Source organism: Petromyzon marinus, chromosome 41 (genome assembly GCF_048934315.1).
Source record: "Petromyzon marinus isolate PM22_M1 ecotype Great Lakes invasive population chromosome 41, UKy_Petmar_22M1.pri1.0, whole genome shotgun sequence".
Lineage (NCBI taxonomy): Eukaryota > Metazoa > Chordata > Hyperoartia > Petromyzontiformes > Petromyzontidae > Petromyzon > Petromyzon marinus.
Window position 1 is genome coordinate 9,101,114 of NC_133707.1, and position 25,420 is coordinate 9,126,533.

Genomic DNA, 25,420 nt, shown 5'->3' on the forward strand with positions numbered 1-25,420 from the left:
TTATTATTTCCCTTCTACGTAACTTTACCGAAAGAACCAAGAATATGAATCCCTGCAGTCACGAAAGCTTTAAATCGAAATTTAAAGTTGTAATTGTGTTTATAGTTTACGTGATCCTGTTTACCATTGTACGGTAGTTTTTTTATTACGTAAATAAACACTTAAAAAGGAAGCAAACCTTAGTCTCTGGGATCATAGCAAAGTACACTAACCTCGATTCAACTTTCATCCAAAATGTTTTAAACACAAACATATTATACATGTACAGCCCCTTATGTCACTCCATCATTGGGCGAGAGGTCTGGCCACTGTGTGGGTCAACGAGGTCATTTGACCATACTTTACCTCGCTGGCAAGCGTGGGTATGTAAAGGTAGAGAGCAAAGAACTAAACCTATGAACAATATGTATTTTTCCAGGTAAGGCCCACTGAGCTATATAGCTTTAAAACCGTCTGCCTCAGCAGCAGACCACGCTTTCCCACCTGATGACGGACGCTTTTGTTGCGCCCGAAACGTCGTGATTTATTTTATTTTATACCTACGTGACTTTACCGAAAGAACCAAAGAGTATGGATTCCTGCAGTCACGAAAGCTTCAAATCAAAATTTTATAGCTCCTTTTCAGAAGTGACCTGGCTATCACAAATGATAGCTCTACGAAGTGGCCCATCACGTGGACAATTATAGCAGCCAAGTACTCTTAAACTCACGTTTCTTTTTGATTTTTGTGTTCAGTTTGCCGTCCTTCCGCCGCACCTCTGGTTAGCACGGTTGGCTATGTACAGCGCAAAAGTTTAACACGCATACATACACGACCGCTCCCCAAGCAGACAAAACCACCCGTCACATTAAGCTAAAACGTATAACGCTCATATTAATAGATGTTCTAGGTGCACTGCCTTAAGTTATGAAAACCTAACATTTCAAACTCTCAACCGTAGTGCTTAGGATCTTTTTTTTCTGGCTGCAATCTCCCCCTTTCCGCAGCCGCTTGCAGCTGTGCGCAAAAAACTCCGGGACAAATTCGAGCCTGAGTGCAAAAAAAAAATTAAGTTACCTTATTTTTATTGGCAGCGCAATTAAATATTCCGTACTGTATGCTGTCGAGAAGTTGCAATGACATGCCTTGTGGTCACGGCAGATGGTCAGCTGGAAAATATGTGGCAAGGCTGCTGGCTTGCTGCTGCTCCTACTACTTCACTCTCAGTGCCCTGGCTGAAAATGTTTCATTTTTACACAAAAAATTTGCACTTAACAAATAAAGAGAGATGATTCCCTGGGCGGAATGGTTCGCGCACTGCAACCGGAAATGCAGAGGTTGCTGGTTCGACCCCATCCCCTGGCGTGGCATTTGAAACGATGGATAGAGTTCATTGAATTAATCCATCGCCTTGGTCCACTCAGCAGCAAGTATAAATGGGTCAGCCGCAGATGAGACGATCGGCAGGCTCGTGTGTGTGGTTGGATAAAGTTTGGGTTAGTGCCACCTCTTCCAAGACACCAGGGCCAGTGTGGAAGAGTAGGCCAAATCTCATCGAGAGCTGCCTCAAGCGGAAGCCCTTCTGCCGTTACAACTGCTCTGAGAAAAAGGGTCAATAACAAAATCGATGGCCTACCAAATACTGTATACTGTATTTTGTTAGAAGGCAGTGTCACTCATGAAGATGGTGAGTTATTTAATTGATTTAGTTACACTTCCAAATATGGGTTGTACTACCCAGCTGGACTTCTATTATGAAATCCGGCATTCCGTTTGTCCATTTGTCCATCAACTAAATTATGAGAACCTTTGAGAAGGCCCGAATCAAAAAGTTATAGAAAGTGGACTCCACCCCCTCCCCCCAGATGTAGGAGTTCAAAGTTGATCCAACAGGTTTACAAAAATTGTCGACCCCTACACACAATTGAGTCTGCACACATTGGGGGGGGGGGGGGCGGGAAGAAGAGGACATGAGTGGGGGTGACGGGCGAAGCGCTGAGAAGCCCTACGTAGGAGCGAGAATTTCGGTCGTCGAAATTCTCGCAGCTCAAAAACGAATACTTCAGTTAAAATGGCTGAACTACTTTTCACGGATTAGGAAACAAGGATATTTAATTAAAAAGGTTTGGCTGAAGAGCCAATGTGCATTTAATCACACATGTGTGCTGTGAATCTGAGCCACACACACGTGTGCATGAATGCAATACCAAATGCATTAGTTACAACTTTGTATAAATGCGGCCAAACGTGCAGTGCATTGAATTCGAATGTGCTTAGCTGTGAGTTCATGTGATTGTTGTGTACTATATTAAACATTAATCGAGGCAATTGCAGTGAGGAGTACAGCGTAATACCAGAATGTAATGTTAAGTTGAGCGAACATGTGCGTGTGAGATAGTGAAATGTAGTTCACAGTAGTACCTCTCCTCTCTCATCTCACTCTACTCCCCTCCACACACTCTCCTACCTCTCCCCCCTCATCTCGCTCTAATCCCCTCTACAAACCCTCCAACTCCAGCTACCAAGGCTTTCTGTCGAAGGACAACCATTGCGCAGTGGGAGGTCGGCTCATTCCCCTTCTGCTGTCCTTATAATCTGGAAATCCCTTCAACTGCTGCGGTGACCTCTGGATTGCAAGTCCAGCATGCTAATCATCACACCACGGTAGCTCGTCCCACTGCAGGAGGAATCCGATCTATTTTAATCTTTATCCAGCGAATGCTCCTCGAGTCACGATTGTTCTCTTCTGCAGGAGAGTCACTGAAAACAAATTTCCATTTTTATGTTTTCATTTTCAATAAAGCATCTGATAATATACAAATACTCTGCATACAAATTGCTGGTTAACTTAAAATAAAATACAAATATTTTAACGGAAGGCAATAACATTATTGAATTAATTTCCAGTCCGTGGGAAGACTCACAATCCGGTGCATGAATTATATATGATTATTAATGACACCAATAGGGCCCTTCATTATCCAGAAGGAATTTAAAGTTCTAAACTTAGCATGTTTTAGCTGCTTAAAGAGAATGTACATTTGTTACAAAGGAAAAAATGCTTAACTTGAAATAAACAGAGTTGTAACTGAATCCATGATTCATCAATCATTAAAAAAATGGTCAATCCACTGCTGGATGAAAGCCTTCCCGAAGCTGCCACCACCTCTGACGAACCTACCATGTAACAAAGACAAAGATCCCCCAGATAGCCTTTAACAGACCCTTGGAGCAACTGCTGTTAGCGAGCACCTATAAAGGCCGGCACTGCACATATGGTGGTGGGTGCCCCACACCACAGACCTTTTGCCTCGCCCAGTATTGATGTTTACGCACCGCACCAAGTACTCATTTGAGGCTGAGTTGACCTAGGAGAGACCCGGGACCGGTTCAGATATCCGTCACCGTTGTCGGTCGTGAGCGGGAATTGAACTCGGGTCGCCGGTTTCGGGCGCTAACAACCACATCACAGGTCACCACCGTGATGCAACAATCCGATTTCATCACTCCATCTCCTCGGCAGACGTCTCCTCGGATGCATCAATTCACTTAACATCAACAAAAAACCCCCAGCTGTTTCTTTCTCAATTGAACGTGGGGGTGGGTGCTCTGTTCACAGCCCTGACCCAGCAGTTGATATTCCACATTCCTGTGGTAGGGGGCGAGTCTTTCCATCTTACAGCCGCTGTCACAACGTCCCAATAAAGCACTGCTCATTTGAAACAACCCTGCAGGTACGATGGGCTGAGCCGACCCCGGACAAGGATTGGATTCGTAACCTTGTAAGCAACGTACCCCCCCCCCCCCCCCAATCTCGCTGTGCCACCTGGGCAGATCAAACACAAACTCAACATACTCTTTGGTTCTTTCGGTAAAGTCACGTAAGTATAAAAATAAAATAAATCACGACGTTTCGGGCGCAACGCAAGCGTCCGTCATCAGGTGGGAAAGCAACCAAATCAAGGTTAAAAACTCAACAATTGTTTTTATTTTAACCAGGTAGGGCCCACTGAGCTATGTAGCTCTTTTTCAGAAGCGACCTGGCCACAAATAATAGCTCAACGAAGTGGCTTATCAAGTGGACATTTTTAGCAGCCAAATACTCTGAACGCATGTTGATTCTAAATTTGTCAAGGAAACAACGGAGAACCCGGAGAAAAACCCCCACAACCATGAGAAAGAGAGACATGCAAACTCCAAAAATGCAGGTGTCAGCATCGGGACTGAACCCAAAACCTCCTGTAAACTAGGCGAGGTAGTTAACATCTCGCCACCATTTATTATTAATATTATTGCTTCTTAGGGGAATCAGTGGCGTTACATAACATATTTGTTTGCGAAAAGAATAAAATAATGATGTATAACCCTCTGTCAATTCACTGCTGTATTAAGGGCTCCCCAAACCATTTTGGGGCATGGTGGTTGTGCGGATTGTTCGACCATACTTCACCACACTTCCAAATATCTCTGCCTGAGGAAAGTAGAGCAAGTTAAATTTCTTTTATTGAAATGGCAATTGAGCCCAGGAATGCATTGCTAGGTGGATTATGCCTTGCTTTCACAAGAACAAATCTTCCCACAATGCAATGTGCCAAACAACATTTTATATTTTGACCTTTAATATCAATGAGATTTTTAGCGATACTTTTTTATTATATAGTAGGGGTTTTTTGCTACCTGATAGAGCTACTATGAGGTAACTATTCACATGCCAATTCAACAACTGAACCTTATGGCGAGACCCCGGGGTTCCCATAGCTCCCGGCTTTCGCATAAACTGCGTTGCGACGTCATTTTATGTCTGTTACTGGTGAAGGACACGGCAATCTATTCCTCTCGACGAGCTCTACACGATTTGTTAATCAAAGTTTCAAAGTTTTGTTTCTTCTGCGCATTCGTCATCGCTGCTGAGCTTGGACACGACACGACAACAGAATGATCCGCGCCAGGTGGGTCGCGGCGTTTATGTGCGCGGTGGCACGGAGTCGCCAAAAATAAAGTAATGAATCAATAACGATTTTAACTTCCGTTTATTCGGGACCCGGCGTCCCGCCATAAAGTTCAACTGGTCAACAGGAATTTTTTTTAGAAAACGCAATTCTTAGCAGGCTCCATGGCGTAAAGTGCAGTTTCTAGCTCTTATTATCCACCATCTCTCAGGGCCTCTATTTATGTGTTGTGAAGGAGGGCCATCACCCAAAACATCACCATTTTTTTTTCCTTTTAAGGCCACGGTGTTGACAAACCTCTTCGTTGTTAATTCTGCCAGTGCATCAATGCCAATGGAGCAGCATGAATGAATGATCCGTTAGGAATTTTCGCCGGTCTCAAAAACGGAAGTGCGTGTCCGAGTGTGGACGGACGCACGGCCACTTACGAGTGTTGCAAAGCTTTAAGCGACCATCAGCGGCTTGGCAGCGGCTTCGATGAAAGCGATACCCAGCTGGGGCTAGGAACACCGTCTACGAGGTTACCGGGCCGAGTTCTAAGTGAAGCCTCACAGTGCCGCCGCTCAATTCGTAAAATCGCTTTATCGCACACGCATGGTGACAAGCAAAGCACCTTCCCGCGCTTTGCAAAAAACCGTTATTGTCAAGTGCAGTCCTCCGTCGATCCATCGGTAGATGAAGGCTTCTCCCATTGCCGTGTCGATCATTGGGTTAGGTTATTTGACCGTGCTTCACCATGCTGGTCAATGCGGGTTTGTGAAAGGGGGGGGGGGAAGAGGTCCGGGACTGATTTATGAAAACGATTTTCTTTAGAACTGATTTTTGTGTTTCATTTGTAGTTCTTCCCCCGCACCTTCGACCAGCTTAGTTGGCTTTGTACGGTGCGAAAAACGTTCAACATCCATACATATCAAACACCACTGGTGGTTAGCCATGGTCAAGGCAATTGAACGCAGGCCAGTGGGTTTATGGTGGAGCCTGCTGACCACTACACAACTAAGAGGGGGACCCAATAAAGACTTGCCCGTTCAGAATGAAGCAGGCTGGACAGACTTAAAACCACAAGTCGACCGATCCCGTGAGGTTGATGACCAGTCGACGTGGAGGGAGATCAAAACCAGAGCCACCATCACGGTGCGTCAAATCGCCCGGTCACGCGAGATGGATGTAGAGAGATGGATGGGAACAGGCCAAGGATCCACCATGATAACGTGTAATAACATTGCCTACGGTCTCAACCCAGGAATGAATTCTCAGTCGAGTCTGTCCAGCGTCGGTAACCCGTGAAATATTTCTGCACAGGGCACACAACCTCCAGTATACCTTTCTCGCTTCTGCTGTGTGCTACTTAAGTCACGTGTCACTTACTCCGGTCCATCGGCGACCCAGACAATATTCAGTGCAAAATGAATCCCCATCTCAACAAATTGCTTTCGTCTATATCTGGTCTCACGGGGCACTGTGCGACACCGGTGAATCAAATACCAAAGTGCCGATACCAATCGCCACCCAAGGTGGCAAATGGCCAAACGTAACTTAATTTTGTGAAGGCCCTCTCCGCTTCCTGGGGCTTACATAACTCGCAGCACCGCGCAACAGAAGCGCTAAAGCCCAAGCGACACAATGGCACTGCTGTGCTCTGCCTGGCCAAGCGAAGCCAAGCAATGTGCGTTGGGCATCTGCCCCCACCCCGTAATGCAGTGAATCAGCGCAGATCTGTTTCACTGTTGCCACTGTTGTTACCCCCAAGCAGCAGAATTGCATTTTAAAAAAAACACATTAAGTGTAAATCTCCCTTAACTGACACGGATTTAAGCAGGAGCGGAGGCAATTTTGCAACCGAGTTGTTCAATGCGACAGACCTCAGGCCTTCCGGCGCCGAGCTGCTGTAGCGTACGGTGCCGATGTGGCGATGCTTTTTTTTTTAAAAAAAACCTCCCCGATACCAACGTGTTCGAATGTCTAGCTAGACCGTTACGTGCGCTCATCAAACAGAATCAGAATATTTATTTATACTGGAAGAATCCGATGAGCTATAAAGCTCTTTTTTTTAAAATGTCCAAATCGGGGCGGGTAAGAACGTTACAACAACAAACAGTATACAACACGTGATAGGAGTGCAAAGTACAAGAAAGGTAAAAAAAAAATCACCCAACACAAACAAATACAACAACTAAACCATCCCCATCCTAACAGACAAAGCCTATTGAGGTATTAATTTATTGTTCAAAAGCGACCTGGCCACAAAATATAGCTCAACAACAAAGTGGCTTACCATGTGGACACTTATATCAGCAAAATAACCTACATAGTCTGAATGCATGTTTCTAAATGTGGAGGGAGAAACTGGAGGACCCGAATAAAAAATCCACGCGACCACGGGGGTAACATGCAAACTCCAAATATAAAAGCGCCAGGGTCGAGATCGAACCCCTGACCTCCTGTATAGCAGGAGAGGTAGTTGACATCTCACCACCATGCCGCTCCTTAAATAAATAAACGATACGAGTTCAAAGTGCATCACCAATTCCCAAGCTTCGGAAAGGCAGTAAACAACAGCAAAACAGTCCCAGACCACACCAAGCCAACAGCCAGTCACTTAATAAGAATTCTACGTCAAAGTTCAACTCAACACATTAAGGATCACATTTACACATCATATTTGCAAATGTCGCTGTTTCCAACACTAATCGTCTTCTGCTTCAGAATATTTTTCGAAGGAAGATTTATGATGTTACGCGAGGCATCGTTGCTCAGCCCTCCACCCTCCCCTTCTCCTATTGGCCTGCTCAATTCCTCCTTTCGGGCTATGCTCCTCTCCAAAAAACCAAGCTGTTTGGGTGATTCCCCTTTCTACGGTCCGTCAATGTCACTGCCCTCGAGAGGAAAGCAATATTCAACGGGGGGGGGGGGGGGGGGCATTTCGGGCGAAGGCCCTTCTGCTATGAAGAAGGACCACTGCCAAAACCATCTCCGGTTAGAAAATCCATCCTCTTTCTACATTACAGGCGAAGTTCCAAGCAGTGGCCCTTCTGCCCCCTAAACCTTGCAGAGAATTATTCAAAGCTTCCTCGATAACAAGACGCACCATCAACTGGCAGTACGGCAGACTGTCACAACTCCCACAACAGAGGCGACTGCACAATGCCCGGATAATTGGCGGTCGCTTCCCTTCGCGACGCTTACGGAAAGTGACACCGGGTTAGTTCAGCGCATTAAAGCAGGCGAAAGGGGCGGCCGAACAGGGGCCTCCGTTGCCTTGTGGAAACCAGAATGTCATGCTGCGGCTAACGGAATACTTACAGATCCCGAAAACCTCAGACCACACTGGAACAGTGGGAGCCTTTCTTTCAAAGCAGGGTCCATTTCGAGGCGGGGGACACAAGTCTCCAATGTAAGCAGAGTGCATTTCTGCGACTGCTGCTGCATATAAAAATGCACCGCCAAGAAACGTTTTGGCTGAGGCTCTCAAATGATGCCTACTCACACGAACCTAGTTATAGTTCTAACTGCACATGAACATGTACAGCCCTTTGTTATCCATTGCTGCATGAAGGTCAACCCCCCCCCCCCCCCCCCATACAGTACAGATGATGGGGGTTGTTTTACTATGCTATACTTCACCGCACTGGTCAGGACCGGTTCCAATATCACTCTCCACTCATGATAGCCCTGGCTGGGATCGATCTCAGGTCGCCAGGCTTACGAACGTAAATATTACAACCACCACGCAATTTTAAATAACAATGAAAAACAAAATCAAATTGAAGGGCATCTTTGGTCAAATGAGCATACAGTGCCACTCTCCATTTAAACCAGCAGCAGAAATTCCATGTTCGCAAGATAGGAGCCAGTTTATTCACAAAGCACCGCCACTGTTGACTTTCTGTAAAGTGGTACTCGTTTTATCAACCAAAGAAGGATGATGGGCCAAGTCGACCCCTGATTGCCATTTCAATGGGCAAACTTCTCTTTGCGAGTCTGAACACTGAACTTGGGCAGAGAAAAGGTAACAAAATGACATAATTTGTTGCAGATGAGAACAATTGTACGGCTTAGTACGCATTGGATACATGTGGGAGTTAAGACAATGAAACGACAGGCCTTCATTTTGGAAACGTGTCAGCAAAAATGTACTCAGTGTCTGCTGAGATTAAACACACAATTTAAGAGAAAAAAAATACACGTCTCGAAGACAATCCCGCTGGGAGAGACGCTGATAATTTTGCACGGAAAAAAATATTCTCGACGGCGCAGATTTGGTCTGGGTGCAGAAACCATTGGATTTATCATGACAACAAGTGTCCGCACGCCTGGACAAAACACTGCTCTCTTCTGGCCGTGTTAACTTGAGAATAACCACTACGACCAGAACAACTTTAAATAAACCACAGCTGTCCCTCCGTTTATAAAACAGGGATGCTTACAGTTTGGACTATATTCAAAGTGCAACAATGGAAACATTGTTCCTGATTAATTTGCCTCAATTTTCTACCCCCCTCCCGCCCCATTAGTGATGCATATGGTGTCCAAACGATAATGTAAAAAAGAAAACATTACTGACTGTGTGAAACCATTAGCCAATAACTTATTGCTACAAACGCTCGGTAAAGAAAACATTATGGATTAATAAACACAGGCACGCTCATAAATAAATCACACCCCGACATATATGGCAATTCCTCGTTTAACGCTGAAGTAGATACGCTCCTGAAAAGTGCCGCATGGAGTGAAAGCCGCGTTAAGCGAGGAACCGCTGTACTGCACCGAACCACATTCGCACTCGAAAAATCAGCCTGCAGTCATTCCATGGCAGGAACTGGGATGACAGTAGGCCACAAGTACGGTATCATTCCGCGCGCTGAATTACACCGCTCAGCCGCGCAGCTCAAGAAAGTGGTGGTCCGTCGTCGAAAGAAACGGCGTTATAACGGTGCGGGCGCATTCCTTGTTCTGCGAAAAGCGTTCCCTCGCAGAAGAACCGCGCTGTAGCGGAAACGCGCTGCGGTGTGAACACCGCCACGCGTTAATCCAGGACTTGCCTGTACAACTCACACCGGTAACAAGGAGGCCATTTCCTGTTTTCTATGATCGTGGAAGCAAATTCACCTGGATCAATGATTAGTGGGTGGGGGGGGGGTCACCGTGCGTCCTGTCCAAGTCTAAATAATATTTCTAAGCAGAGCACTGCCGACAGCAGCGTTTGTTTTTCTTGAAAGTGAAACTGTACGGCACGCTAATGTCCACCGCGTAGTCGTTTCGCTTGCCGCGCCACGGTAGACAGATGTTCAGACAAAGCAAGAATACATCATTAAAACCTTACCTCGACGATCGCTGGTGGTGGCGGTGGATCTTTAATGACCTAGAAGAAAATAAAAATCAAGAGTTTAGAAATATTGCTACATGGCTGTTTAGAGCACGATCTCCACAAATGTCTCGGTTAAACAAACACGACGGCTGAATGACCACCGTCGCTGCCAAAACGCTAATTTACAAAAACAAACAGCACAAGCCGCAGCATTTGGCAGGCAAAACGTCATTAATCTTGCGCGATAGCTCAGCGCCCTCTGACCAATGTATACCGACGGTGAGACACAATCGGACAAGGAGTTTAGAGCCATGCGGGCCGTACAGAGGCGAAAACGATGCATCGATAAAAACAGTCTGCGAAAGCAATCGATGCGAGCCATTTCCTGCCAGCTATTCATGGTTACAAGAGTCCCCTGCAGCAGTGAGCACAAATCCAGACACCGGTTGAGCCCGAGTTATTGCTATGTCCACAAGCCTCAATAGGTGTTACTCCTGGGAGCTGCTCTCTATATATATTGCAGCTGTGTTTATAAACACACTGCAGGGTAAACAACCACGCTGCACTACAGTGAAGGCATTGGCCCAGTTCTGCAATGACTTACTTATGCTACTGCTGGTGGATGGGGCCTCCATGGGAGAGACCTCTAGACAGCCCATCGAGAGGGTATTTTGGCTTAGTTTTCACCTCTTCTCAAGCTGACCAGAAAACTCTGAAGAATCAAAATCCTTGTTTATTATCACAGGAGGAATCCGATGAGCTATAAAGCTCCTTTTCACAGATGTCCGGCAGGTGCACGGTGTCAGAAAGTTTCAACAAAATTTGTGGGGGGGGGAGGGGGGAACCTACACTCTACTCTACAACATGCGCCCCCCCCCACCGATCGTCCAAATGTGCGATGCATCCATTTAAACGTCGGGGTGGAAAGAGGCGGTTGGTGGGGGAGCGATTGCGAGCGCAGGGCGCATGTCCGTTACGCCACGGCAGTAGAGCCTGTCATACTCTGGTTCTTTCGGTAAAGTCACGTAGGTAAAGAAAATAAAATAAAAGATAAAAAATAAATTAAATCGCGGCGTTTCGATCGCAACGCAAGCGGTCGTCATCAGGCAAAAGGATGATGACGACTGATGGTGTTGCGATCGAAACGTGGTGATTTAATTTATTTTTTATCTTTTTTTATCTTTTAATTTCTTTACTTCAAATCTAGAATAAACATAGCCTGTCAGTCAATCAAGTGCGGCGCTATACCGGCAATGCCACCTGGGCTGGACTATGCGATAACAAGGGAGCAGAGCTGGAGGTGGCCGGTTTCAGGGGTTTAGAGCAGCACCCAGGGGTAACCTCGAAAGGGGGGCAAAACGGTGAAAATCAGTAAACAAAAACGGAACAGAACGGATGGGGAAGGGATAATGCAGAAATTGTCAGCTGACCCAAAAAGCAGCACGGGACGGGCGGAAGTGGAGAGCGTTAACAGCTAAGGTATCCTTTGAACGCCGTTACTATCATCTCTGGATTGGTGGGTGTGTCTCATAATCCAGTGTGTGGCCTTTATTGCCAGAAGGGCCACTTCCACCATTACACGTGTGGTTGCGTTAACTTCACTGGTGATCGGTACAGTCAACAACTGTATTGCCACCACACAGCCACTTCTACCATAACTGCACTCTCTCATACCTGTCAACCAAATAAAGTTTACCCCGTATTCTTGTACAGGGAAATTGAGTTGAGGTCCATACCGCGTACAGCCGTTTCAACACGGGCAAAAAAATAATTGTCTTTTTGTTTGTGTTTCTCCCTCGTGATGGGACTTTGTAGGATGAACGTTGCGATTTATAAGGGCACGGGGTGACCAATAAGGTCTTAATTGGTCTGTAATGAGGTAGACACTGATAAGGTGTTGACAGGTTTGCTCTCTGCATAATGAGACGCACTTTTTCCCAATGTCCACTCCATATTTCTTTATGTTTTACCGACGTGTTTACTGCTTTTCCTGGACTTGTTTTTATTGACGTTATTTGTATTGGTTTCCTTAAAAAATTAACACAAACTTTGGGTTAATAAAATAAATAGGCAATGTCTCATTTCACATATGTCTCTCTCCACGTAAAAAAAGTATTTTAGTTACACATCCTTTCGGCTGCATGGCCATCTGGGAGCGAATTTTATTGCCATTGCTTTAACGCAGGTAAACCTCCGGACCGGTTTCAACACTCATCGTCTCATCAGTAGTCAGGCTTGCTTAAATCAATAACTGGTAAACTGCCCATCGTCCATGGGCCAATGGCGCCCCTGTTAGATACGAGTCCCAAAGCCTGGCGTGCGGCTTACAGTGTCAGGGGGGCGGCAGCGGGAGTGGGGTGGCGGTCTTATAATCGAGAGAATATGAACGTTAAACAACGAGATTATAAAACATCTATTCAGCGGACCGGGACTCTTACCAAGGTGCAGCACAGCGGCCAAAACCACCAGAAGATGGCCAGGGCCAGCAGGAGAAAGATGACGAGCAAGGCGATAGCCAGAATGGTTCCGTCCGACTGCGGGAATTGAGAAGACAGTAATCAGCTTCGAATGCCAGACATGCAGCGACGCATCACTCGATTAAAACCATTTAGACGCCTGTATATTTGGAGTTTGCCATGTTGTCCCCGTGGCGATGTGGATTTTTCTCCAGTTCCTCCGGCTTTTCCCTCCACATTTATAAATGTGCATTTAGAGTATTTGACTGCAATAAATTTCCACATAAGCCACTTCGTTAAAGCTATCATTTGTGGCCATCTGACTTTGAAAAAGAGCTATATAGCTCAGCGGGGCTTTACCTGGTGAACCAAAAAATTATTTAGTTTAATTTAGTCTGCTCACAATGCACGTACCCGAAATTGTGCATGGGATAATCGTAATTGAAAAATGTGTGCACATTTACTGAAAATCAGCAACACTCAAACATAATTCTGTCGAGATCAGCTCTTAGGAATCTCAAGGCAAAACCAGCAATGTTATTCGAAGCGGTGGCAAAGGAGTCAGCAAGCTGCACGATGTACCACCCAGTGACCCGAGCTACAATCCCAGTCACGGCCACATCACCAGAGACGGATATCTGAAATCGGACCTGGGCCCCTCCCACCTTCATAAACCAGCAATTACCAGTGTGGTGAAGTATGGCTAAACAACCCTCATGACTGATATGGTGCAGGGAGGCATTACTCCGGCAATCGCTGACAAATGGCCATAAATTATGGGTTTTTTGTCTTATCATTTATTAATAATTTCAAACGTTTGAGGCAAAACATCTGACGGGAGGCTACGGACACAATTTCACACAGTCCTGGACAAAGAAAGCAATGGTGGGAAGGGGGGCACAAAGGGAGGCTGACTGAACCACACTGGGGGTGATCCAATGTCTGAACTGTGGCATTCATACAGATATTCAGATGTGCCTCAACCCGGCCATACCAGTCACGACACGCTGCCACCGTTTATTACCGAGAATAGACCTTTGTGTAGTCTCCACACCGCTGTGTAGTGTGCACATATAAAGCCTTGTTGTCACGGTTGAATATGTGCCTCTCCGTGTTATTTGGTTATTTGACTATACTTCACCGAGCTGGTCGGCTCGGGTGTGCAAAGGCGGCGAACAAACATTTGGAGCATGGTACAGTGTTGCAATGGAATTTGCAGAACTGCCCTCTGCTGCTCACAAGGTAATTCCACAACCTATAACACCTGTTAAGCATGGTGGTCTCCCATCCAAATACTATTCGGGTTCAGCTCTGCTTAGGTTCGGAGATCAGGTGCATTTCGGGTAATTTGGTCAAAAACGACATAATCGTTATGAAAGGCAGTACATTTATATTTTTAAAACGACATTATTTTGTCGAATTGGCCATACATCTCAATATAGGACTGATATAAAGGGAGCTTTTGAGGCTCAAGGAGGCCTTCCTGGGTAAATGATTTGAGCTTATTATTCTTATTTAGATTCACACAGAGTGGGAAAAGGAAACAATCCAAGTCTATCATCATTATAAAAAAAATCATGATAGTTTTATGCTAAATTGAGAAATAGAATACACCAACTATTCATTCATTCAAGCTTTGCCAAACAATAAATCTTGTAAACGTTTAAGAATGCTTAATATTTTTTCGTAAAATTCTACATTCAGGTCATGTATAAATCAAACGACAAGAGTGGCATTGTAAAATGCTGCACATTCCCCCGCAACAATATATTTTATTCTACTTTATGGAGCAAGAAAAAATCTAAAAGAAAAAAAATCTAAAAGAAAAAATAGAACTGGAGTCAAAACTTGACACGGTACTTGTACAAACATGCTTGGTAAAGCAGCTGAGCATTTTTCGTTTTGTGAAGTGGGTGTAAACGGGGCTCCTATTAAGTAAGACTCCCCGCCTGACGTGCTTACACAGTGGGTGCGGCCGCGGCTGTGGCGGCAGCGTGCACGGGGCGCCACGATGGGGAAATGTTAACTACCTCGCCCGGTATACAGGAGGTCGTGGGTTCGATCCCGAACCCGACGCCTGCTGCTGTATATTTGGAGTTTGAATGTTCTCTATCCCCATGGTCGTGCAGACTCTCCGGGTTCTCCGTTTTTTTTTCCCTCCACATTTAGAATCGGCGTGCACTTAAGAGTAATCGGCTGAATCGTTGTACTCAGATTGCAAATGTTGTGGTTTGGCTCTCCAACACACCGGTGTGCTGTGCTCGTGACGAATTGGCAAGTTCTGCTTACGTCACAACCCTTACTAGTTGGCTGTGTCGGGTGGTGGTGGGTTTAAACGACACATTTATATATTTACCCGATCTAACCAACCAAAAAAAACCTCTATCAAGGAAGTATTTGGCTGCTATACATTTCCACGTGCCAGGTCACTTCATTGAGCTATCATTTGTGGCCAGGTCGCTTCTGAATATTAGCTGTATAGCTCAGTGGGTCTTCTCTTGTAGAATAGAAAATATAGTTTCAATAGTTTAGTTTAGGATTAGGCGCAGGAAAGCTTCACGTTTGTGCGACGGCGGTGAGAGCCACGTGTGCACTACTCTTTGGCACTGTCTGTTGACAAATGGAATCGCTCGCAGACAGAGAGAGAGAGAGAATGGGAATTGTTCTACCGTATCAAGAAACATGGGCACAGATGTATTAAACAAGTAAACAAGTTAAATGCCGTTGTAATGGTCAGGCCTGTAATTATGTGGGCTATCCAAATCCTCGGTGTGACAATGTTATTTATTTTATTTAAGTTTAGTCACCCAGGAATGCCTCCTCACCGAGTCACAGGACTGTTTTTCAGGGTTGTTCTGCCAAAGACTTTGCAGTCGGGGGCCGATGCTGCGATGTGAAAATCCCAGTTGAGTGATGAAGCATTGGGGTGTTTTGCCAATACCGATTAAATTTAAGATTATGTTCTGTTTAACACCAATATTATTCACTAGAAGTGTTTTTTAGAGTTTGAGCGCATAAATATAAATGTGTCGTTAAACCCGTGGGCACCCGACACAGCCAATTAGTAAGGTTTGTCACGTAAATAAAACGTGCCAATTAGTTACAATTTCAGCACACCAGCGTGTTGGAGAGTAAACTGACAACATTTACAATTCGATTACGACGTTTCACCAGTAATTACAACCAGCCTCATCAGGCGACAGCCAGATTTCTGGATGTGGCATGTTTTGTTTACGTGACAAACCTTACTAATTGGCTGTGTCTGGTGGTGCCGGGCTGAATGACACTTTTACATTTCCGCGATGGAATTAAAAAAAATCCTATTATAGATGTTCTCTCTTATTTCTATTTCACATTCCAGTGCGTCGTAGTGCCTCTAAGTGGCTGCAGGGGTCACGTGAACTAATCAAGTACAACGTATACGAATTGAAGAAGTCAATTGTTAACATGCGGGATTTAATGTATTGTCAAAATTAGAATCGATGATCAATAAATGCATCTGGACTTAAAGCTTTCGTGACTGCAGGAATTCATATTCTTTGGGTCTTTCGGGAAAATTCACGAAGATAGGTTCAAAGAAACTAACCTATCCACGTGAATTTACCGATGGACCCAAAGAATAAAAAAATGCATCGTTACACCACAATGAGCAATAATAATATCAGATTGTTTACACACTATATGGCTATGCTGGCTGGCACTGTGGTCAGAATGCACTCATCACAATCTGAATTTTGCAAGTTCAAATACTGATCAGGAGTTGACTCAACCCGTCATCTGTCCAACACGAACAAAAAACGTACAATTTAGTAGGATGTCAAGGATGGTCATCATAAGTACATACTTGGGCCTTTCCACAGGAAAGTGGTATTCCACCATTGGCTCAGAACTATTAAGAGAGATGAACACTGCCCTAATGTCCGATTGTACGTGAGAAAATTTTGACGGTGTCACTCTAGGGATGCTTTCTTTATTTAAATCCCGATGAAGGTGTAATTCCCTTTCAAAAGGAGGGGAATATTAACGACTGCGTCGGTTTTCGCGGTAGTGCTGTACAGATCTCCAGTGTCTTTTTGGGTCGTAGCACGTGTTATTCCGAGTGACGTCTTGACTTTTCGCTCCACGTGCTGGGACATTTTTCAGGAACCGAACATTCACAGAAGCTCATGGTACGTGCAGCGAAACTTCTGACAAACATGCCGAACAACACCCCAAAAAACGCATTGGAGAGGGGGGGGGGGGATGTTCTTCCGTTAAAGTGTGGAGAAGGTGATTCAACGTTCCGCCCACCAGCCCCTACACAACACGGATGGCCGTGCGTAAAACTAGGACAGCGCACTTAGCGAGGCGGTGGCGTTCGGTCGGTATTGAGGGGGAGGGGGGGTGGTCAGGTCATCGTCTTCTGTGTACACTTGGGTGCCGGAATGCACATCATCGCGCCACGCAGTAGCGCACACACGCAAGCGCGTGTGTGTGTGTGTGTCCATGCGTGTGTGCGTGCGTGCGTGTGTGTGTGTGTGCGCAACTTCCACCCGGCAACCCAGGCTTAAAATACTCTCCACCACTCACATTCAAGTACCCAACGTGAATGTGCGATGTTTGCACTCGATCAATTTTGGTCAAGTATTTTTTTCTCTCTTCCCAAGTCCAAGAATCAACTTTTGGCAATGTGCCACCTCACTGCATTCGGCGCTTTCCCACAGCCATGCTTGTGCTTGATGCTGGCTTTCCGAGTATAGGGCAAACATACATCGAACACTAAAGATTGTAAAAAGGCGGCCAGAGTCTGCTTTCTAATTCTCGGGCACTCACATTGAACCCTAAAGATTGTGTAGTAGGTGGCTTAAGTTCGGCTCTAGGAGCCTCGGGCATTAACGCCGAAGCCTGCGAATCCCTAAAGTGTCAGTCTGGCTCCCTGTGCACCCTTGTGCATTATCAGTCAACACCAAGAGTTATAAAGATGCCGTCTGGCTCTCTGAGCCTTGGGGTATTAACGGTGAACCCTGAGAAGCATGCGGATGGCTTAGTCTGGCTTGCCGAGCCCCCGTGGATGAACGCTGCATTAACTCTGAATTAATCTGGCTCTCTGGGTATTATTGCATCACGTGTATGTGGTGACCTGCTCTGTGCTACGAGCCTGATGACTCGAGTTCGATTCCCGCTCATGGCCAACACCAGTGACGAGTATCTAAACCGGTCTTGGGCCTCTCCTGCGTCGACTCAGCCTCAAATGAGTACCTGGTGCGGTGTGTAAACATCGCCACTGGGAAGACAAAGGCGATCGGGCGTGGTGCTGGCCACCCACCCCCTTAGTGCGCCGTGCCGGCCTTCATAGTTGTTGGCTAACAGCACTTGCCCCAACAGTCTGTTAAGGCTACACGGGGTATCTTTGTCTTTGTTTTGACCTTCTCATATCCTCGTTTACGTGCACAATCTAAACATGAAACAATTATACAAACAAAAGAGTTGTAAATATTATGAACTGGAAGTCGTGACGGGCATTCAATACGTGGCGTCGCAATAGCCTACATGCCTGCTGACTTTCCCGCAACAGGCACACAACTTATTCAAAGACATGCGCAGACAAGACAAGCGCGCAGCTTTAGAGACTGTTGGGGCAGTTTGTGAGCACCTATGAAGGACAGAATGGCATGCGTGGCAGTGGTGTTTCTACGCATCGTGAGTACAGAATGAACGCATCAAGGATTATGATCCAGTGTCTCTTTTAAAACATTTTGCAAAATATAACATCGATGTCAACATCAGCAGGCACGATCAATCCACTGCTGGATGAAGGCCTCCCATTAAGCCTTTGCCATCTCTAATGATCCTGCAATGTAATGAACTAACATTAAAAAAACAATTTTACAAGGTAATTTGCACACACCATTAATAATGTACCGGTTTTCAAAGACTTTATTTGAGTATTATTACTTTATCAGAAAATTATCAATTTAACATTGAATTACTTTAAGGCCTGCTGCATTCTTGAGAGTGATTTTATTACGTCTTGGGGCCAAACATTTTTCTGTAAGAACGTGCCTCCAATTAATTAATGGAAGTCCATGGGAAACACAGAGCTCCATAAATGGAATTTTAATTCATGGACAACCTTTCAGGAACGTATCGGTTCCGTATATCAAGAAATGCCAGTATTACTTTCTTCCTAAAATATGCTCAGTTTTAAAAAGAGCAACATCAAATTAAGCCAGTTAAGAGTTATATAAAATGTACTTCGGATTTATACTGCTAGAGACATCATTCAAAATTGCAGACACAATCCAGAACCTCAACTACCTAATGTGGGTTCTCCACAACCATTAAATCTATCGCGGTTTAAGAAACACGTGACACATTGACATCTGCAGGGACAGACACACTGCACGGACAGACTCGCGGTGATAAAAGCCCTCCAGCAATTCTTGTAAAGGGATTGGAAAAAATATATTATAAAAACATTGTATAAGTTGCGTGTGTGTAATTCTTTACGTATGTGCAGCTTCATAATGCCTCCAAAATCCATTGTGAGTTTCAGCTTTAACGAAGAAATTTTATTATGTTAAGCTGTATATAACGACGCATATAGCTTATATCGATTCTTAATTATGCACGATAAATGCATTGCATCCCATGTGTATGAATCAATGTTTTTCCACTCGTGTACATTCTACGTAATGGATGGGTGGTGGTGGAGGGTGGTTGCGTAGTTGAAGCATCTCTCTAATAGCCTCTCAAATTTAATGTACAGACACCTGTACATACATTTGGTCCCAGAGGATCCTGTCCTACATCATTTTGATGTACCCCCCCAACAATGGAAGCAGTCATGAAAGCAATCGGCTCCTCAAAACTATGGAAAGGGGCTGATCCTGCTAGCTTATTTCCCATGCTTGTACACAGTTGTATTTACTCCAATTAGTGTCCCATCAGTATATTCTGTACATCCCATCGACAACTTCATAAAAGCCTCGGAATCTCACGTTGGTCATTGGGGTTATCTTAACCATACTTCACCAGATTGATCAGTGTATGGGTTGGTGACATGGGATGTTCAGAACCAGTTCAGATATCTCCTCGCCGCATCTTTCCCGTAACCGGGAATCGAATTCTGATGGACCGTTTTATAATGCTGTGCACCAACCACTGCATCATTTTAATGAACTAAAAATAATTTATTCTCAGAAGACCCATAATTCGATGCATGCATCGTGAGTGTAATAATCGATCTCAATCGTTGAATCAATGCTTCGTTGCATGCCTTCCACCTCGGTAATGACACTGTTGGGCATTACCGGACGTGAGACGTTGGGCATAAGGTGGAGATTAAAGACCCCGGAATATTGTTCGCAAGAGAGGACCATCATGTAACCATCTGCCTGCCAGCCAAGAGACGGACCGATATAATAATAGCAAATTATTGTCCAAAGACATAGGGCAAACATTGCAACACAATGCACAGTGCGGCTCGGCAATGGAACGGTTAATTGAAAAGGTGTGCATAGCGTGCGCGCAAGTAGCGTTTAAGCACGAAAGGAAAACACCGTCAAGATGGAAAAGGAACTCACGCAGTGGGTGGCTGTGATGGTAACTGAACTGGAAATGAAGGTCAGGCCATCGTTCATGCTCACTTGGAGGAAAACCTGCCTGGAGGGGAAAAAAAAATCAACAGACAGAAGACAATTAGGTACTTAGAGAACAGCGACAGATTATTATTTTTCTGTCACTCAATTAAATAAAGAAAAAAATTACATTTCAGTGTTTACCATTTACGAACCCACCTGTGCGGTATTCTACCGAGGGGAGAAAAATAAATCCATTTCAGGTTATTCAATTGTGGCAGGAGTTAATTTGTTTCTCTTGAATGGGAATACCTAGAATCAGGGAGGGGATTTTTTCGGCTAAAAAGTCTTGCATGTTGGTACAGACAACAAAGGCCCTATCTCTAAGAAAGCTGATAAGGCTTGTACTCCAATTCTCTGTAATAACACAGACCAAAAGTTCTACCATGGCTGCTTTGCTGAATGCTTCCCATAATCCTCACTATTGTTACATTTTATTCCGCGCTCTCTTTGCAGTTATGTCACAACATCACACTCAAGGGATTACACGTTTGATAGGATACCTTTACATTGGCAGAAGTTGAGTATAAGCACACCCCAATTGGGAGCAGGTCCATGGTATGAGTGCCCTTCGTATTTGCCCCAACCAGTGTAACATAGCCATATGTTGCTTTTATCAGAACTACGCTTTAACATACATATATAAAAAAACCTATTCATCAAAACTGCTTTTAAATTATTTAAATATTAAGACGACGTTTCAGGTAATGCCCCTTCTGAAATCTGACAAACGTCACCGATTATACAAAAAATATATATTTTAAGGCCACAGTGTTGTTGACGAGTGTCACGTTTTTTGTTCATTCTTCTTGTGCACGGAGCAGCAGCAGAAGCGTCAAATAGTTTGCGTTCGTGTAAGATGCCCTTATATTGAGCTCCTAACTGCACTGCGGAAATTCTGCTCGCAAAGAATGGCCATTTTTTACGGTCATTGACAAAATGTTCAGGATCAAGTCATGAGTTACGGTTTGAATACATGGATACGTGGTACGGCAATATACATGAACTTAACGTTTATAGAAGGCAGGTGCAAGGATGGAATCGGGAATTTTTTATGTCACGGGGGCAGATTGTTCCTTTTTTTCTCCCACTCGTTGACAGAGTCGGTTATTATGTTAACTTTTAAATTAACTGTCATTTACCATGCAAGACTGCGAATAGAGCAAAACAATTGAACATTATGATTTGACTAAAGATACGCCTTCACATAGATGATAAAACACCAATTGCACACATTGTTCATTATGAAAAGACATCTGGCAGCGTACAAAAGCGGGCTAAACCCCCTCTAGAGCTCTCTCTCTCTCTCGTAGAGGCCCCTTTTGCTAACAATTGCAGGGCTGCACATGCACATCTTCTGATAAGAACAGCAGCTCTCTGAGATTCACATTCAGGACACGCAACCTCTCGGTGTGTGTTTTTTTTATTTTCAGGCCACAAGCGAGCCACCTGCGGACCCGCGAGGCCTCTCGCAGCTGCACTGGCTCACAGGCGCAACACGTTCCACCGGGTTATTGTCGCGGGGCCATTCGCGGAAAGTTTGCCTTGCGTGTTACTTAGCAAACACAGCGGAGCCGTCAGCTCACGACGCCGGACAGAGTTGCACAAAGGACCACTCACTCTCCGGTATCTTGCAAGGTCGGCGCGGGACACAAGAGGTAGCTGTCTTGTAGCTCCAGGGGCTTTTCCGCTGGAAAGAGAGGACGAGAAGAGGAGGGACACCATAGACGTCCACTCGAAACTCCCTCGGGCATGCTGTTTATGTTGGTGCAGGCAACGGTGCTCGAATAAACATACGGTGGTGCCGAGCGGCAATGCGCTGCGAGCCTGGCAAGGTGCGTTCATTCTCCCCCCCCCCCCCCCCCCCCGTAATCTCCTTCTTTAGAAACCCGCGCAGATGACCAGCGTGGTGAAGTATGGTCAAAAAGGCCCACCAGGACCGAAACACGTGGGGGGAGGCCAAATTTAATACCGCGACCAAAGTTATGATTCATAATAGATATTTTGTTGGGTCAGATAGCGCCATTGAAATGTGTGTCATACACCATGCCTGATGATGCTGGTTGCAATTACCAGAAAAACGTCAAACGACCAAATTGTTAAATGTGTGTGGATCATTCAACATTGCCGGTGTGCTGAAGCGGCAGTAGCCAAGAGACACATGTATTAAATGGCCGTCTCGGATGGAGGAGGGTTGAACAACACACATTTGAATTATGCGATCCGATCCGACCCAAAAGCCCATTATGAATCATTGGGGAGGCCATTGATAAACAATGAATGGAAATAATTTCATTGGCTGTCGAGGAAAAATGAAATATTGTAGGGTTCAGGTACAAGGTGGTCAAGACATGGCAGTGGAGAGAAGGATCCTTGAATCGGTGTGTGAAGAGCTTTGAAAATTGCTGTACGTATGTTGAACTTCTTTCCCACCGTACGTAGCCAACCATGCTAATCGGAGCAGTGTGGGTTTTCTCCGAGTACTTTCCGGCTTCCTCCACCATTCTAAATACTCGCGAATGATATTGGTCAACCATCGTGATTGTAGGAACCTCGTCACAATGATGACACACACGGAGAACACCAAGAACACCAAGTGCTTTATAAATCAACCGGGGAACGGGAGTGCTGTTAACCAGGCACCCTGCAAAAGGTCGCTGCGTCACACACGGGGGCAGTGTGGCCAGCACTACACCTGGCCCCCCTATATCTACCCCGGTGATCGCATTCAAACATCACGCCAGGTACATTATTGCATAAAAGTGTTTCAACCTAGGCGAGGGCCCAAGATGATCCACAATAGATTTTTTTTGGGGTTAGATCGCGTAAATACAAACGTGTCGTAAACGTGACAAACCTTACTAATTGGCTGTGTCGGGTGGTGGCGGGTTTCACGACGCATTTATATTTACGCGATCTAACCCAAAAAAAAAAACACCTCTATTGTGAATATTGGTCGCGAAAACCGATGTGTTAAACTGGTCCCAGATAAGCTGGGATACCACGTGTCAAGGATAAGTTGGGATACCACGTGCCACTGACATTGTCAAGGCTGGGAATCGATTTAGGATCGCTGGGATCAGAACACAGCGCGCTGACCACTATACTTCCACTACAAGGCCGAGAGTACCCACTCTTTACCCCGCCACACATGATCTGCAAAATCAACTGACTGTGGCATATCCATTTATGCTGATGGGTGGACAGAGGTGGGTGGGGTGTTTAAGAAACTTACACCGTTGTTTTCAACTGCGGTACCAGGAGATAGAACCCGGCGACCTCTGAATTGCAAGTCCAGTGTGCTGCTGACCGTCACAGCACGTCAGCATCCCCCGTCTTATGCGATGCGACCAAAATCCATTACAGTTGTACACAGTTGGAGAAAAAAAGGTTCGGCCAATTTCAGTTGTATGAATTTAGAAACGTGCGTTTTAGAGTAATTGGCTGCTATACATTTCCACGTGATAAGTAACTTTGTTGGGCTACCATTGTGGCCAGGTCACGTCTGAAAAAGAGCCATAAAAGTTTAGTTTTATTTTAAGAGAATGAATGCAAAGTTCAGTCAGCCTTCTAACATGGATGTGTAAGTGTACAAATTAATATTTTTTTCCTTGCCTGGCAAATTATCGAATAATAAGTTCCATAAAGCAATGCGTTTGATGAAATGTGAATTGCTTTTATAAAAAAAAGTGTAAAATTTTGTGACATCATCGTTTCCAAAGCAAAGACTCAGGGTTCAAATAAGAACGTACCGAAATGCGCACACAAACTAAAAATACTACTTTCTGTTAAACATTGTCATGGGATACACTGCAGGATGTCCTGTCAAATGCAGGCAACGCCAGCATTTCAAAACACAATGCATCTCTCCGATGTGTTTTGTCGTGTTACACCGCTGTGTCATTCGGCACGATGCCCTGTATTCAACCCTCCGCGTGCCGGAAATGCAGCCTCCGAAGAAGCCTCCCGGCACGCGCAGCCAAACGTTGGGGACGTCAATGCCGAACGACGCGCGGTACCACCCCACGAAAGAACCACCGTCCGAGGGCGACACCGCTACAACCGCGATAGCCTGCGCGGCGGCGTTAAGTTCGGTTTTGGGCGATTTTAGCTTCCAAGCAAATTCCGCCGTGCGCTCGCGTGCCAAAACGCTCTGCAGCGAGGGCACGAGCGTGAGAAGTCGGCGGTGCCGAATAAGTCAAGAGCCGGCGCTTGGAGCTTTGCGGGTGGCGGCAGTGGGGGCAAGCTCAATCGTATCCCGAGCCGGGAGAAAACAAACACGTGGTTGCTCCTTGCCAACTCGACACTGCTGCAGCTTTCCCAAGTCACCACCTCGGCCACTTTCCCAGCCACTGTTCCCCTCCCCCCCCACTCCCCCCCCCCCGTTTTAAGCTTACGCATTGGGCCGTTTTTTTTGTCAACTCTTTTTCACACGTTGCAGAATGAGGCAACGGCCGCGCCGGGGCCGCAAAGACAAGCCTCCGTTTGTGCGTCTGTTGGCAGCGACTCGGCGTTCGGTTCATCTGGGTTCTGGTCGCGGAGCCGGCTTCCCTCAGCCCCCTCGGGAATTTATCCGCGACGCGTCGGGCAGGCGCGTTAGAAGCCCGGCGGCGTCTGCAGAGCGGAGCGGCCGTCGCCCCCGGGGCTAATTTGTGCGAGCGGCTCCCTTTGTGGGCGAGAACAATTCCCCGCCGCGCAGCAATCGCGGGCCCTTAAATCCTCGCGACACGCATTCGCATCATCGCCTTAGTTTTGCCTGCCCGAAGCCAAGGCATTTACACTTAATTCGGCGAAGACCGAATGCCCTTTTCATCACATCGTTGTTAGTTTGGGCGGTTAATAGGGTTCCCTGATTTACCTCACTGCAAAAGCTTCCGAGAGGATTCAGAAGAGCAAAAGCCTCGGGACAAATGAACGCATTACGAAACGTCAAAACAGCGCCGGGACATTTTTAAAGTTGCTACGTGTGGGCGGGCGTGTGTGTCTCTTAAAGAACATTATTAAACACTACTTCTTTTCATTCCCCCCCCCGCCCCCTCCCCGTGGTTATATAACGTGCAGCGTGGAAAAAAATCGACCAAATACCCTCTATCAGGCATCCCTAGACA

General features: G+C 45.7%; 1 protein-coding gene across 2 annotated transcripts in view; it reads right to left on the reverse strand.

The window, feature by feature from the left end:
- Positions 1–25,420, reverse strand: part of LOC116951016 (anthrax toxin receptor 1-like) — an 89,142-nt gene that overhangs the window by 23,373 nt on the left and 40,349 nt on the right. For both annotated transcript variants that reach the window (XM_076073361.1, XM_032969285.2), the window contains exons 11-14: positions 21,933–22,002; positions 20,259–20,337; positions 12,676–12,771; positions 10,253–10,291 (exon numbers count right to left, since the gene is read on the reverse strand). In XM_076073361.1, the coding sequence (XP_075929476.1) occupies positions 10,253–10,291; positions 12,676–12,771; positions 20,259–20,337; positions 21,933–22,002 (284 nt within the window). The remainder of the gene's footprint in view (positions 1–10,252; positions 10,292–12,675; positions 12,772–20,258; positions 20,338–21,932; positions 22,003–25,420) is intronic.